General features: G+C 30.3%; 1 protein-coding gene across 1 annotated transcript; it reads left to right on the forward strand.

Annotated features, from left to right (window-relative positions):
• Window positions 1-4,406: 4,406 nt before the first annotated feature.
• LOC134244922 (C-type lectin domain family 17, member A-like) lies at window positions 4,407-10,314 on the forward strand. The gene is made up of 5 exons (XM_062727186.1): window positions 4,407-4,497; window positions 6,146-6,225; window positions 6,462-6,558; window positions 9,206-9,428; window positions 10,191-10,314. The coding sequence occupies exons 1-5, from the start codon at window positions 4,407-4,409 to the stop codon at window positions 10,312-10,314; spliced, it is 615 nt and encodes a 204-aa protein (XP_062583170.1).
• Window positions 10,315-16,724: the final 6,410 nt, after the last annotated feature.

Genomic DNA, 16,724 nt, shown 5'->3' on the forward strand with positions numbered 1-16,724 from the left:
AGAGGCTTTTCATCATCCAAAAGATCATACACTGTAGTTTGGTCTAAAATAAAATAAAATAAAATTTGGATGAATTGATATACTTTTTATTTTTGCCTTTTGAAAAAATTATTATTTATTTAACCATATTTGCTGTAGCAGTGTTGTAAATTATCAGAAAAGTCCCTGATTTTGTTTGCATTTGATAGAAGATTACCGTTCTCATGTTACATTTGTTTTGAAAAAGTATTTTTTGATTTTAGTTTTTCAGTTTCTTATCTTTTGATCCATAGGCATTTTTTTGGATTGTTTGAAAATTTCTTTCATAAATCTTTGGTCTTTTCTCGAAGACAAAGAAAGTCAAACCCAAACCAAATTTAACTGCTTCTAGAGTATGTAAATTTACATTCTGTTCAAGCCAGTGCCCTAAAATCTGTTCATGCGCAAGTTGGATTGGAGCAACAGATGTCGGGAATGAAGGTGATTTTACATGGAATAAGAAGACCAAAGTAATATATTCCAACTGGTTCACTGATCAGCTAGTCAACGGAGGTAATGGAGACTTTGTCCAATTCTGTCCAAATGGATATTGGGATGACGCACAATTTTGGTCCAGCAACTTACAAACAATTCATTTGCGTAAAAGAGTGAAAAAGAGGGTCAGATGGAAAGGAGTTTTCTCTGTGTCAGCCCAATGACTAAAGCATGAACCTTTCATAAATAAGTTGAAGTTGAAATTGTAAATGGTCTTTTTCCTTATTTAATTCTTTTATTTCCGTTGTTTTCAGTGTACCCGTTTGTCCGTCCTTCGAGATCGTAAATGAAAGACATCTGAAGGTTCCTCAGAACAGATTTCTTCACACAACAGGATTATTTATTTTATGAAAATATTTTCGGTAAGGACATTTTTGAAGAATTAAAAAATAAAAAAACTAAAAATTTCATTGACGGGTTAATAAAACGAACACCGGACCGAGGATTAAACTTAAGATCTTGAAAACGCAGTTATCACTGTAAATCCCGTGCCTCAAAAAAAAAATCTTTCGGAAAATAAAGTGCACATAAATGCTCTTAAATAAATGAAAATGAGCTGTCTTTTCTTTTATTAATCAATACAACCAACTTTTCAAATTTACTTAGTTCAAATACGTAAAACTATATTTATTCTAGTTACAAATGTAATCTTGGTTTGGAAAAGGAAAAGGGGGTATTGACTCCAAATATTTTAGTTTTAACCAGACAAGCAAGAGTTTTTAAAGTCGTTAGATCTTTGTTAGCTACTTTTAAACGTGGGTCTACATCATGTCGAAATCAGAAATTATAAATAGATATAATTTTAAGGTCAGACGACAAATTCGCTGCATTGTTAAGGCCTACTATAAAGAAATCAATGGAATATAGACGTACAAAAAATTGGACTTTTTTAAAACTGAATTTATTTTTATAAGGCCGTTTTATTAATACATAACTTCAGTACTATCTCAAATAACATAGTGTACCACACTCGGTATTAAACTGAGTTTGGTCCCAGCAATGGACAGTCACATGATAAATGCATAGTATGTGTACTGAATGGAGGTCGTAAACAAATTTCAATATCGCACGGGCATACCCTACTTGAAATAAAAAAAAGTTACCGTTTGTTTCTGCATACTTTGTACTTTCTGGAAAGTGCTGCTGCTTTATATAGAATTCGCATTTTATTAGTTAACATTTTAAGTAAAAATGCCCATGTCGAAATACATGTATGTATGACCTTTACCAAGTATTTTATGTCCGTATTAAGTCACGCTCTCGATTTAAAGAAAGCAGCAGCACGTTTCAAGTTAAGGAAACCATCCTTTACTTATATTTAAAAAATCGCTAACATCTATTATGTGTATGCCCTTGTGAAAAGGCGATTTAATAAACCACCTCGATGGTAAACATGTCAAACCTTTACACATAAACACGGCAAAATTAATTACATACAGTCTCTCGCTAATCATAGAATAATCGCACTAAACAAAGGTTTTATATTGATATTAATAGCCTATCTAAAATCTGTAAATAATTTTCTGTTTATTAATAAAATGCATTTTACATTGTAGAAGATAGACTTGATATACTTCTCACAGTGCATAAAATACGTCATTTTTACCAAAAAGACACCATGTCGACAAGTTTGCTGCGATCAGTGATTTGTTTATAAACTGTTGACTGGGATTTAACTAGCAACTGGTTTTAATGCAATGATAAGTTTTGATGTTGTTTATTATGCAAATACAGTTTAAAATTGCAAATTATTTAATTTTCTAGCATCATGAGGAATACAAATTGTACCCATTTTTGTGTGACGTCACAGTAAACATTTCCCGTTTAAATTAGGTCCCGCCCCCTTATCCAAGCCTTAACAATACTGCGTTCCTCGAAAATAAATAATTTTTTGTAAGAATTTCTCATTAAAGTATTGCTGCTTAAACAAGTGTCCTCACCAAAAATTAAGGTACCTTACCAGGTATTTGGACAAGACTCCAGAGAGTGGTGTTTCTTATAAAAATTCTTATGGTAAATCTTTTTAATTGTTCAGGTTACAAATTTTGGAGAACTCATTTTGGAGCATATTTAATAAATAAAAATAATACTTATCAGATGGTTTATTGATATGTTAAAAAGTTTATTATGAAACAGCAATGTCACATTGAAAAGCCGCTGCACAATTTACTCAGCTAAATTATATCAATCAATTTTACTTCATTATCGCTGTAATCAGTTCTAACCAAGAACTCTTTGGCTCAAAGTAACTCCAAAAATGAAAAAAAGCATTAAAAATTAATTTTTTTCTTATGAACTCGAAGAAATGAACCAGTGAGGTTAATGAAGCATATGACGGACAATAGAAGAACCTAATTGTTTTTTATCAACGGCTTGTCACCTATTTGCGCCTTTATGGATTTAATACACTTTAGCATTATAGCTGAAAACTATTGAAATTGAATGTGTGTGCTATGTTCACTATTTTTTTCTTAACATGTGTAGTTTTAAATCAGTTTTTATGTAATATGTTAATCAGTATTTAGTGTTTTAATTGAAGAAAAAATCATATTAGATAGGAATATGTGGAAAGGATATACCTTGGAGTTCTTATTTCTACTTTTAAGCGTATTCAGTGGATGCTTCCTTCCTCCATCGTATGGTTTTCGATTGATAAGAGATTTTTCTTTTGACAATCTATTACCAAAACATGATCTTTACTTCATTGACTCTATCGAAAAATTAAGTCAAGCAGACTGTGCTTTACATTGCTTTATGCAAAAATCCAAATGTAACGGAATCTTATACAACACCAACCTCCAATCGTGTAAACTGATGAGATGCCACCTTAATGAGAAGTCGGTGAAAAGGAAAAAGGTTGCCAGGGGGTGGACATTCTGGTTTCGGAACGATGGTAGGTATTTTTTGGGTACAAAGTATGCAAAAAATTCTAGGTGTCTAGGTTTCCTGTTGCTAGAAACAACATCATCCCCCCAACAGACATTAATATTGATGTGATTTTTGCAGAAATCAATTTGACTCGGCACAAAGAATACTCTTTGAAAGTTTAAAAAGAAATGATGAGAAGTTTAAATTTTAATCCTTTCTTCCCCTGAACAAATAATTTAACTTTGAAAACATTTGATTGTTTTGAATTTCATGTTGGTAAGCATTTAACGGGGCCGACTTAAGTGAAATAAAGCCTATTTATTCTTTTAAAACAATTATTTTCACAAAATTAATAAAATTGGACAAAATTAAGGAATTACAGATATAAAAATCTAAAAACGCTTTTAAATAACTTATTTTAAAGCAATTTTAAAACTATAGGTAGATTAACATCGTAATAGTTTTTTGTGACGTTAGGATAAACCAAAGTTCTTTAAAAGGGGGTCATGAAACATAATATAAGTACAAAGGTAAACATTATATGACGTGGAAGTTTCAAACATAAAGAATTAAGAATTAATTATTTCTGTAATGAATTTATGTAGATCTTTTTTATCTGTCATATTTTGTAGTACTCCATAAAAGAGTAAAAATTTGACATTTTGAGATTACCCCTCTGGAAACCAGACGGTAAAAAGGAAAATATAGGCTAAGATTTTTTTGGCCCTCTGATTTGGTGTGTCCTTTAGAATGATGCAACAGTTTATAAATAAAAATTTGCTGTTAACCCTGCCACAAAATTAGTATTGGTTCAAAGTTTCGAGATACACAGAGGTCAAAGAGAGGTCAGAAAATATGTCAATCCAAATCTTCTCATTTTAATGCAATTTTTATTGATTTTACAGCACCTTTTTTTCAGAATACATAGAGCACAAGCTTGCCTATCTACCAAGTTTATTTATTTCATACTCTAGTATCAGATGCATTTTATGTATAAAAAACTCAGATATGCAAAACTGTGGTCTATGTCTCCTAAAGAGAAACATGATGAAATTCCACCAGAATTGGAAAAATTTGGGAAACTGTCTTACTTCTGCACCCCCTTGCTGCCTCCGTGTAAAAGCTGAATCAAATATAAGTGCTGGTTTTAAAATAATCATCATTTAAAGTTCTCAACTGCAAACTACCACAATTTTAATATTGTGCTGATTTCAACATCAAATAAGGCGCCAGATTCGGCCGTTACCAAACCTTGTCCATTGTGTTTTTTTCCATATTACATGCAATATAGTATTACTAATCGCATATTACAATTTGAGCAAAATGTCTATTGTAGTTTTTCGTAATATTTCCTTTGAATAGCAAAAAATGGCATTTTCCCATACAATTCTATAGTAAACATACCCGTATTTTGAGACGGTCCCTAAGAAATACATCAACGAGAGATTTTCCATTAACTTGGTATGTCACTGAAGTCAATGTAAGGTACATATTGTGTAAAATTGAAGAGTTTCCCTATTGTAGTTTTTACACAATAAAACCCAAGTCAGTTCCTTTAAACTTAACCTTCACTTAAGGAGGGGGCAGTCAATTTTAAATCTGAATAATTTTTCAAATGTAGCTTTGCAAGTAAGACTCTTGGTACACAAATATGAACCTACAATCGAGTAGTTAATGACACTCTTTGCATTTCCACTTTGCGATTCTAGAATTTATTATCACCATGGACTGAAGAAGAAGCATATCTTCACAAAGGAATTTGATTGTTGCACATAGAATGATACGTTACACAGTCAGTGAGGGCAAAAGCAGAGACATTAAGATTGTAAATGGAAACTTGTATTGCTAAGGCGAGACGCTGAACAGATACATGCATCTATTTCACACCCACAATGGCTTCACGTGCCATATTGGACCCCACGCCAATTTTTGGACACTTTAAATCGTTTTTCTCTAATTCAAAATGATTGTATAAAGTGACATGTGGTAATGAGAGTTTTCAGAAATATATAAGAATCTATGAGTTTGATGAGCCCGATTTGTTTCCGAACTCAGTCATCTAACTAATCAGTCATAGTGTTGCAAGACTTTATATGTATGAAATTTAATAACACATATTAATGTGTAGAAAAAGAAATAGCCATGGCTTAACCTATTTTAGTTAATTGCATGTAAAACACAAGGCATATTTTGTATCAATGTAAGGTTTATGTGTATTTCTAATGATACTTGGACAGAAACTTTTTCATTCGTGTAACTGATACAAAAAAAAAAATAAAAAAAAAAATTATTAGCACAATAGAATGAACATAGCTATATCCGATAACAATATTTGATAGACCTTAAGTTACGCAGAAATGGGCGTCTCTTTCTTAAAATGGACAAATATGTGTGAAAAATTTCTTCTCTTCATAGCAATTTCTCCATGGATCTGACATCAATTTATCACTTCTACCTTTTTTTCTAATTTGAATAAATTGGTTTGAGACCAAAAACTAGATTAAGTTCTCATCCAGTAACAAAATTGTCATAAAAATTACTAAATGGTAAAAAAAGAAATACAATGTAAAAGAAAAAAAAAGAACAAAGAAATACCCGAGCATTATAAAAGAATAAAAAAAAGCCATCATTTGTATCCAAAGTTTATTTTTCTTCAACAAAATTGATATTTAATTTCTCGAAGTTACTTCTCAAAATATTCCAAACTTCAATGCCTTTCAGCATTAAATATGTGATATTTCCTTTTTACTGTCTATTTCCTTAGTTTGTCAGCCAGGATGGGTTCCTTTTGAGAACCATTGCTATTTCTTAAACAAGACGGAAGATACCTGGGAGAACGCAAAAGTAAGTTAAAAGTGATTAATTTCATCTAATGAACTAATCAGGACACTGCTGGTTCCTATACGAAATTGGAATAGACGGCATTCTAGATTTGACGATATTTTAAACAAATAATTTCATAAAAGGAAGATTTTTGATTAGACAAGTTCTAATGTACACATACAGTTTTTGCTTTTCTTTTTCTGTTATTTTACCATATATTCATGCATATTATTGATTTACCATATATCAATTTTTAGAAACATTGTGAACAGAATAAAGCCCACCTACTGGAAATAGAAACTGAAATAGAAAATACTTGGGCCAGGGAGACCTTTCCTTATCCCAAGAAACATGGTGAGAATGTAAAGTTTTAAAGATTTGATATAATGAGTATTTTTTCCCTTTGAAGAAATTGCAATTCTTTTAACCGTATTTAATATTGCAGTGTCGTGTCAAATATTTTCGTTGAGTAATATTTTTCATGGATAAAGAAGAATATATTGGGACATTGATGTTGTGGCTTAAGCAGTATTTATTTATTATTATCACTATAATCATTATTCAAACTATGCATTTGAAAGAAGATTGTCGGACAATGCGTGCAAGATGCATAAAATTTCTTACAAATCAGAAACAAATTTAATTTTTGGAATAATGGCAATTTTTCTTCTGTAGAAAATGAATCTCTCACCATGAACTATTTTTTTGGTAAAAAAAAAAAAAAAAAAAAAAAGAGGTTCTTTGAATTTAACGAGGCCCAGTATAGTTGGAAATTACGAAAACGGATTAATAGAATTCTTTAATTCTTGGAAGTATATTTGTATGTATTATGCTAAGAAAATTAGAATGAAAGAACTATATGCGGTATATTGCATATACTTGCCCCCACAAATGTTACACTTTGAAAACTTCATGAAATGTGCTGAATTCAATAAATTGCATGAGAAATATGAATTAACAGAACATATTATAGTTTCAAAGCAGTTTATTCACAATTTTTGTTTTTATGACGTCACAAACTAGTCCAATTTTAGAAATGTTTTCAGAAAGAGGACAAAATGGACAAAATTTCAACAATTTTAGCTTTTAAATTTATAGAGCGCATGTTTGTTCAGGATTAATATTTACATATTTCATTGATATTATCATTCTACTCATTATATTAAAATATTGATCCTGAACACACATGAGCTCGGTGACTTTTACTCAAAATATCGACGAAATATGTACATTTTTCTGTAGAATTCATTCAAAACTGAAATTTACGTCATGTTTGTGACGTCATTACGTACATATGACGTCATTACTTATGAAAATATTCAGTGCTTTGAAGTCAGCATATACTCCACTGTTTAAGAACTTAATTAAATATACCTCAATCAAAGTTTGATTTGGAGGGCAAATATTGGTTATTACCGAATAAAGTTCTTTTGTTACCTTGCCTTTATTGTAGTTAAATGGGGCACTTTCAAGATATGGACCATTTTGGTATATTTATATACAATTACATACTGAAACTCCCAAATAAACAAAGTAGTTGACAAATCAAAAAAAAAAAAATAAATGATGAAATGTTTTGTTTTTCACATAGGCAGCCTTTATTTGCAGTGAAAAAAGGTACATATCAAAGCACAAAAATAGGACTTAATTTATCTAACTAGATATTTTTATAAGTCTCAATGGGTTTTAAAAAAATCAACAAATGATTGTAGTATTGTATTAGTTTCTAAAAATTAAATAATTCTTACATTATGAAAAAAATTTTCTCTCCATAATTTCTTAGCACACGACGTTGTTTTACGTGGAAGAAGGGGGGTGGTGGTAAGAAGGCGACAAAATTACGAATTTTACTAATATCAGGAATCATATAGGAAAATAATATATATTTCGTTACATTTGAATTTTTCATAGACTTCTTTTTAATCTCAAGCTAAACCATGCATATCTAAGTCCGCAGTCAAAAGGGGTGTGTATATACTCATCAACATGTTCATGAGAAAGACTAAAAGCGTTTACATTGGTAGTAGTGTTTGCTTGTTTTTTTCTAACTCATTAACTGAAATAAAACAAGATAAAACGAATGAATCTGTACCAAGAAATTGATACCTCAAAGTAAATTATGTTCTACAGTTGATTATTAATTTAAGAAAAAATCAAAACATGTAAATAATTGAAATGCCAGAATGAGCCAGCTTTCAAAATGATTAATCATGACGTCATAATTGATTTAAATCCTGGTCCAGTACTCTGCGGCTATAATAGAAATTAATTGATAACTCAGTTTTGAAAATTTGTCATAAGTATTACCGATACCTTCATTCAATTATATATATGATTTTAAGGAGTCAAGAACAGATATAATTTATCCTTTTCTGAGAGACTGTAGACATTCTGCATTCATTTCCCTTGTCTTATAAGGTAAAAAATATCTAAATTTATAACTCGTTTTCTTAATGTTTTACATTGAGAATTGGCATTTTAAAAGTATGTCTTTTTTATTTACCATTCTGTCTGATACACCTTATTATACCAATGTATAGTAATAAATTCACCATTAAAGGAATAAAAATCTTAAGTCTAAGAAAATCTTCGGTATCTTTTTTTTTCGTAGATCATTACTTTGTCAAAAAGTTTTTTTTTAAATGCACATACCTTAATTATATAATTTTAAAAGTTGAGTAACACCTACCTATAAAAAATCGGGTTGTAAAATGGAAAAATTGTCATTTTTATACCAACTTTGAATTTGCCTGCTATTTAATAGACCTTAGAGATTGTTGCAAATTATAGAAATAACCTCATTTCAAATGAAATATCAAAAACAATTGTGTTTTAATTTGGATTTTTTTTCACTTTCTTATTTGTCAAACCCATATTCTTTTACATTTTATGGAAATGCTAATACGTTAGTCTCTTCAAGAAAATAATGAAAATGAAACCCTCACAAAAATGCATGTGATTTCACAGCTTTACAGAATTTAAAAAATTGCATTTTATTCAGGTAGGTGTACTTCTATGTGTGCATGCGGAAGTTGGATTGGGGCAAATGATATCGACAAGGAAGGTGATTTTACCTGGAATGGGAACACCAAAACAATGTATTCCAACTGGCATCCTAGTCAGCCCGATAATGGCAGAAATGGCAACTGTGTCCAACTTTGTCCAAGTGGACTCTGGGATGACACAAAATGTAAAAAGAACAAACCATTTATTTGTGAAAAAGAGTGAGAAAAATCGGCTATTTCTGAAGGAATTATTGTTCAATATTTCATGTCATTACCTAATAATGTCCTTTTGGAACAATCCTATATGCAAAAGCATAGATATTACTGGATGATATCTAAAATAAAAATTAATTAATACCTTTGTTTTCCTGTTAACACTGTTTTAGCTAAATTTTTGAATGGTTCTATATATAAGATATTTGATTTATGTTTTTTTTTATTTTTACCAAAAGAATAATAAAGTCAGAAAATGTAATTTTCTTGGGCATATTTGGTGGAATGTTTCTCAATTGATATAATGTATATATCTGTCCAAGTGTAGAGAATAATGTATGGCAAAAATTTATATAATTAATTTGTGTTCTTTGAAAGACGTATCCATAATTGATTAACCGTAGTTTGGACATTTAGAAGGCACTTGCTTGCTTAGTTGTATGTGACTTAAAGCTGTCAGATTGTGAAGAAGACTTTATATTACACAGTAAAGCAAACCACTGGCCTAGAGAAAGCAATGGATAACGTGACCGGTCGACAGGGAATGCTCAATCCATCATGGTACCTGATCCCACCTCTTATGCCTTAGAGGTCTGTGTTTGCACTGTTCCTGATTTGTGTTGATAAATGGAAGTATTTTGAACCTAAGTATTGTTAGTTATATCCATATTTTTTTCGTTTTACCGAATTTGTTTTCCACTTACAAGAAAATGAATTACGTTAACAAAATACGAATTATGATACTTTAATCATATGGGTATTTTTTAGCTCAGTGCTAAGAGTTCCTTTAGCTTTATTAAAAAAGTCCAAATGGGCTGTTTTCTCTACAACAACTGACTCTGGACAGTCGTGTAAACTGACGAAAGACATCCTAATGGAAAGACAGCGGTGAAAAGGAATCAAGCCAGGAATAGATATTTCGGTTTTAAAATGGTTTTTCTGATATATATGTAGTACGATATCAGAGAACACGAAGTTCACACCTAGTATATTTTTATGGACTGTTTACATTTCCAGTAGAGGATGGAACGCTAGGTGTGACCGGTCAGCAGGGGATATTCACTCCTCCATGGCACCTGATCCCATCAATGAGGTTTTGGAGGATCGTGTTTGCTCTGCTCCCATTTTGTATTGTTTTATGGACTTTGATATTGAACACTGCTCCTTATCTCCATATTATTCGTTATATCTACGCCATATGGGACTGTTAAAGAGTGAGATATATTCAGAATTTCTATTAATACCAAAAAGATGTATTTGTCAATTAACCACTTTTAATGTACAGGAACCTTGTTAAAAATAACTGCATAGCGCGCCTCTCATATTTTTATGCGTTCACCATAAACAGTCACATACTGTTTATATGAAGGTTGTGGATGAAATATATTTTGTAGAGCATATAGATTTCACTCATTTAAAAGTAAGTAAGGTAGAAAATGCTTGGGTGATGGTGGGTGTGCAAAAACGTTTATTTCTTTCATCAGCATCAATGAAACGAGAAAAAAAATTACGCTGACAGGTCAGTTATTGACAGCATCAAAACACGAAACCACGAGGATCCAAAATAGTATTGAATCATGAAGAAAAAAAGTGTCAGAAATTGTGTTCTGAATATATAAAACTACACATATAAATTATGATTCCTGTTGAAAAAAGATTAAAATATTGTGTATCCAGTACATTCGATCACTTTGATGATTTCCTGGACCTAACTCCGGCGACTAAGTCTACTCTACAATGTACCAAGGGGAAAGGTCCAGCATTGCAAATTAGGCAGGGGTATGCGCGGTCAAATGTTTTGTCACATACATAAAAAATGCTTTCGGATTAGGTGTAATGTTCTCATAATGTCATAAAGTTAAAATATGTTTCAAGTTTTTATATGAAGAATTAAACATTTTCGAATTAAAAAAATGGGCAAATGTTAAGATTTCACACCATTCATTCTCCATTATCCCGATAGCATAAAGAAAAAACAGAAAAAAAGAGAAAAGATGTACACACTCATAGCATTAACGTCATTCCTTTCATTTAAGTTTATGCTAGAATATAAATGTAATATTATACCTCGAATACAAGTGACTAACATTTTCAGTTTTGCAAATAAATTTTGCTTTAAATTCCCAATTCAAGCCATTAAAATATATCTTATGGAAGAAGTTATAAAATTCCCAAAACCGTTTTCTTATAAAAGGTATTTGAGATAAGATTATCAATTAACACAAGGACGTGATCTTTATCTTTCATTCATTTTTTATGACGTTATCAATCCATATCTAATTGAATTGTTAGGAAATAAATATAAATTTAGCTTATTCCTTTTCTTCGATGACAAATTGGTGCACAGAAGCTTCTTATTCACAAATTAAATCAATGTAAAGCAGTAAATCGGGCGCAAAATTATCGAAAATGTTTCATCGAAGGTTCCAAGGAAACAAGAATGAGTATGTGAGTTTTAAAGAAGAAAACACACAAACATTTTGCATTCATAAATTGTCCTGAGGTTCTAAATAATTTGTTTTAAAATGCAAATTCAACAAGACTGAAATGTTTTACATACGTTTACTATATCATTAATATCAAAATACTTACTTTAAAATTACTTATTTTCTTGGGGGTTTAATTTCCGTGGTTTTCAAGGTATGAAAGACCCTCGAATTTATGTCCACCAGAAAATGTGATTTTTAACATATATTATTACTGAACAATTCCTCAGCCAAGAAATCAAATCCTCATGAAGCAATATATTTTCCTCAATCCACGAAATTTTGACCCCTCGAAAATATCTGATTTTACAGTATTAGCTTAGTCAGTGGATGTTAATGTTAGAAAAATAGGATGTGAAGTTAAGTTTCCAAGCTATTTCAGCACTGAGTTCATTATATAAATATATAATAAGGGAAGTGGAAGTCATAAAGTAGATCATAACTTTTACTCATTAGCTTGTCATCAATATCTTTTTTTCCTACTAAATAACAAATTATAAAACAGATTTGTCAGAATCTGTGCTCTCTTTCATGTAGAGTTCAGAGATAATTATCCAATTTTGTAGCAATGAAAAGGGAATTTAAATTGTTAATTGATGACATATGGTTTAAATGCATCTCACATCAAGAGGTTTTTACGATACTTATACAGTACCCTTATCGCCATTCTTTACAATTTTATTGTGTCCTATCGTGCGTGTATCCTATCGTATCGTGTTTTCCGTTTATCAGGTTTTGCGATTTCTATCGTGTTTTCCGTTTATCGTGTAGATCGTTTATCAGGTTCTATCGTGTATCGTGTTTTGCGTTTCTCGTGTATATTCGGAAACCCTCGCTTTTTATCTTTACTATACAAAGAAACTACTGAGCTATTCCGAGTTTCTTTTTCGTTTTCTTAACTAAAATAAGATTACTTCTACCGAAAAAGGGAAAAGAAAGTTTTATCCCTTTCTTTTTCATCATTAAAAGAAATATTAAAGCGAAGAAGGAAAAGAATAAATAAATAGCGTATTTCATAAATCAATAAATTGCTTAATTAATTAATAATGAAATAAATAAATAAAATAATTATATCATGGTGAAGCAGAGAGTGATTGTCAAAATTTAAACAGTAACTCTATTTTCGGAAATGAAATTTTAACCGATCGCCTGGTCTTTTTTTTTCTTTATAATTTATCGAATTGTATGATTTATTTTATCAAAATTAAATTTTAGTAATATGATTTTCTTAAATGAATCAGAGTTACTGGAGAAAGATTTTTGGTAAGCTGCGGTGTATGCGTACCCAAAAAGCAATCAAATAAATAATAAGCAGGGGGGTGATATGTATCTTTTTAAATGCATTATTCTTTTTTTCCTTGTTTATCGTCTGATAATATTAGTAATATGTTACGCGTCTGATCTGCATGTATGCACAATTATTTAAAGTCTTGATGTTATAAAAATAATAAAACATAAGACATTGAGCCTGATGATTTTAAAACCGATTTTGGTTGTAACGTTAAATATTCAAATTTATTTTTTATCACTATTTAATTAGCTAATTATAAATTCCTTGAAATATGTCTAAATTAATAAAAAAAAATCTAAATTATAAAATATAACGCATGGAAATATTCTGCCCGGCCAATTTATCACACCATGGCTGTTACTATAAAGAAGAAGTTTTTCATTTTATCTGGCATTAGATAACCTACAAATAATGTATACAGGGAAAAACATGATGTTTTTATCAGCTTACCTTTTCGGCGTGGAAATAAAATGAAAATATAATCCATCGGGTTGTCAAATCGAAGATCTTTCCTTACCAGAAAACTGACACGTACATGTATGTGTAATTCTCTAATCAGCACCCTGCCTTTCTGGGCCAACACCCCATCCCCTGCTCCCCTAACTGACGCCGCGGCCCGTGTGTGTGATCACCGTCAACATACCTGTACTGTTCTCTCACCTGGAGTCAATTAGTAACCTCGAATACTACCTGGTTCTAATGAAACGCATCTACATATTTCGGGATTTTCTTCCTTACTTATGTGAACAAACTTATCAAAGATTTTATTCAAAATATATTAAATAATTGTACAATTTATGGATTAAAAAATCATCTCATAGCTTGAATTTTAAATAAAAATTCACATAAATCAATTAAATGAAATGAAGTCCCTAAACTCAGTCCGCTGATTTATTTCATTTTGTACAATGTTTCCTTCATGTTTATGTAAATAAGTCTTTTAATAAACTTTAAACAAAAAAACACTGCACTTATGGTACATGAACTTTCGGATCATCGAGTTTTCTGCGTATCACGGACAGAATTAATTCTAGGAAACAATTTCATTGATCGTACAAACGGATAAAATAGTTCTAACATTCTAAACTATAAAAATCAGCTTGCATTATCTTTTTACGGAATTTTTCTACAATAATAAAACAAAAGAAGTCGTCTGATTCCGCCGTGATCATGTAAGACATTCGTCAAGTAAATACACCGAATCAATTTATATTATTAATCGATTTCATTCCATACGTATATAATGTTAATTTAAGAATTCAATATTATTTTTAGCTATTTGGTTAGATCTCGTTTATCTAATTTTAAATTGGTTACGGACTTTCAACATCCCGCCCTTCGAATATGCCTTATATGAGATTACCGGGTAAGTCTAAAATAATTTTCAGAGTTTAATAATTCATTTGCCGACTGAAAACTATTTTTTGTTATTATTAGAAACAGTACACACAAAGTTTAATAGCAATGATTTATAATTATTTAGTCGGAAAAGTAACATTTCACTCTTTTAATATTTGTTTATTAATTTTCATGTTTTGTATTGTAAAGAAAAAAGTATTTAACCATTCAATGTTCGTTTCTTAATACGGGTTTTAAGTATCTGATATGTAAATGTTTACATGTACATAAGCCAGAGCTTAGCCTAAACGTACATGTACATGTGCAGTTGTAGCAGATTCATATTCTAACAATTATTTAGATTTCTATTCAGGAAACTCATTTTCTTAAACTATATAGTTCTTGATAGATCTATTATGTTAAATTTATTAATTTTGTTAAAGCCGTTTCTTTGAACCTTTCTTTCGGCCGGTCTCCTACTTGTATTCTTTTCTAAGATTTTAATATCTAATTGCGATTTTTGGATACATCACAGACTGTAAGCTTTAGACATTAAATACAAATATTTAATTTATTGCGTAAATTTCTTCCGTGAAATAACTTAGTACTTGTAGATAAATTTATTAGATAAAAAATTTAAATGTATATATTTTCATAATAATAAATCTATTTGTAGAGTTTCATAAATTTGAAATAGTACCCGTGAGAAACGGTATATAATTACGCAAGGATTTTAGTGCAACAATTACATGTATGCTAAAATATCCATAATTAAACGATTCATAGTTCAACCTTAAGATGAGAATTTCAGACTTTACAAATAATCGTAAATCCACACCCTTGAGTAGAAATTTAAAATCATAATAATCCATTTAATCATTGTCAATTTTTTTTTATATAATAAACAACTTTTGTAAAATTATCAGTGATCTGAATTTTTTTTATTATAATAATTAAATGTACTTTATAATTTAGATTTGAAGCTTTGCAATTAGTATTTGAATTAAAATATTGCAGTAACTAAACAAAATAATCTTTTCGTCTTGTCAGCGTTTTATCCTGTCGTGAAGATCGTTTATCAGGTCTATCGTGTTTTGCGTGTATCATGTTTTGCGTTTATCGTGGTTTGCCTTCATCCTATCGTGCGTGTATCCTATCGTATCATGCGTGTATCCTATCGTATCGTGTATCCTGTAAAGAATAACGATGCAGGTACTGCATAGATTTTTAAATTAATGACGTCTGTTTCAACTGAATACAAATGACGTTTGCAAAACAAGGTGGTTAATTTTATTAATTTTTTAGTTATTCAATTTTAAAAATTTACACACTTTATACCTATTGTAATTCAATTATACAGTTGGGAGAACGCGTGATCTTCAAAAAATACACATATTTTCAGCGATTATGAGTATTTTTTTAACATTAACATCAAGTACGTATTGTGTGAATAATCAGAATATTAAAAAAAAAAGTCAGGTCCCACTAGTATGAAAAGACATAATTGTAATTTTTTTTTCTTTCTTTTAAAATAAGTAAGCTCCTAGAAGAAAAACTTCAAGAAAATTTTTGGAGAAAATTGTTGGTGTTTTATCGATGTAATATTTACACAATGTACACCCTTCAAAAACATGAATTATTATATTTGTTTGATGGTAAAGGATTTCTTTCCTTATTAAATTGTTTATTTCCGTTGTTATCAATGTAGTTCTGTAAACTAACATGTAATTGAAGCTTAAATGTTAGTTCTAAGGAACTCGATTATTAATAAAAATTTTGTGACCGAATATCTTTTTTCATACTAATGATTTTCATACGTATTGTTAGTTCATTTATCCTCGCTTCATATGACGACGGATTTTCCCGTTATTTCACGATCATGACAAGTAGCACACGGCGGATGTAACTCCTACATGACACCTGATCCTATTTCCGATGTATTGCCGGTCCGTGTTTGCTATGCCCCTAGTTTGAATTGTCTTATGGAATTTTAATATGAATACTGTATCTTCTAAATGTTTCATTTTGGAAGGTAAATGCAGATAATTTTAACTAGGCAAACAAAATAAAAGTTGGATATACGTTGACTACTTAAAACTTGGGACCGGTGTAGTCGAACATTTTGTATATGGAACATTCTTTAGTACTTGTGTACCAAATTGACTATCCAGGAATTATTTTTGTAAA

Source organism: Saccostrea cucullata, unplaced genomic scaffold (assembly GCF_032062105.1).
Source record: "Saccostrea cucullata isolate Sc308-1 unplaced genomic scaffold, CSIRO_AGI_Scuc_v1 ctg2359, whole genome shotgun sequence".
Classification (NCBI taxonomy): Eukaryota; Metazoa; Mollusca; class Bivalvia; order Ostreida; family Ostreidae; genus Saccostrea; species Saccostrea cuccullata.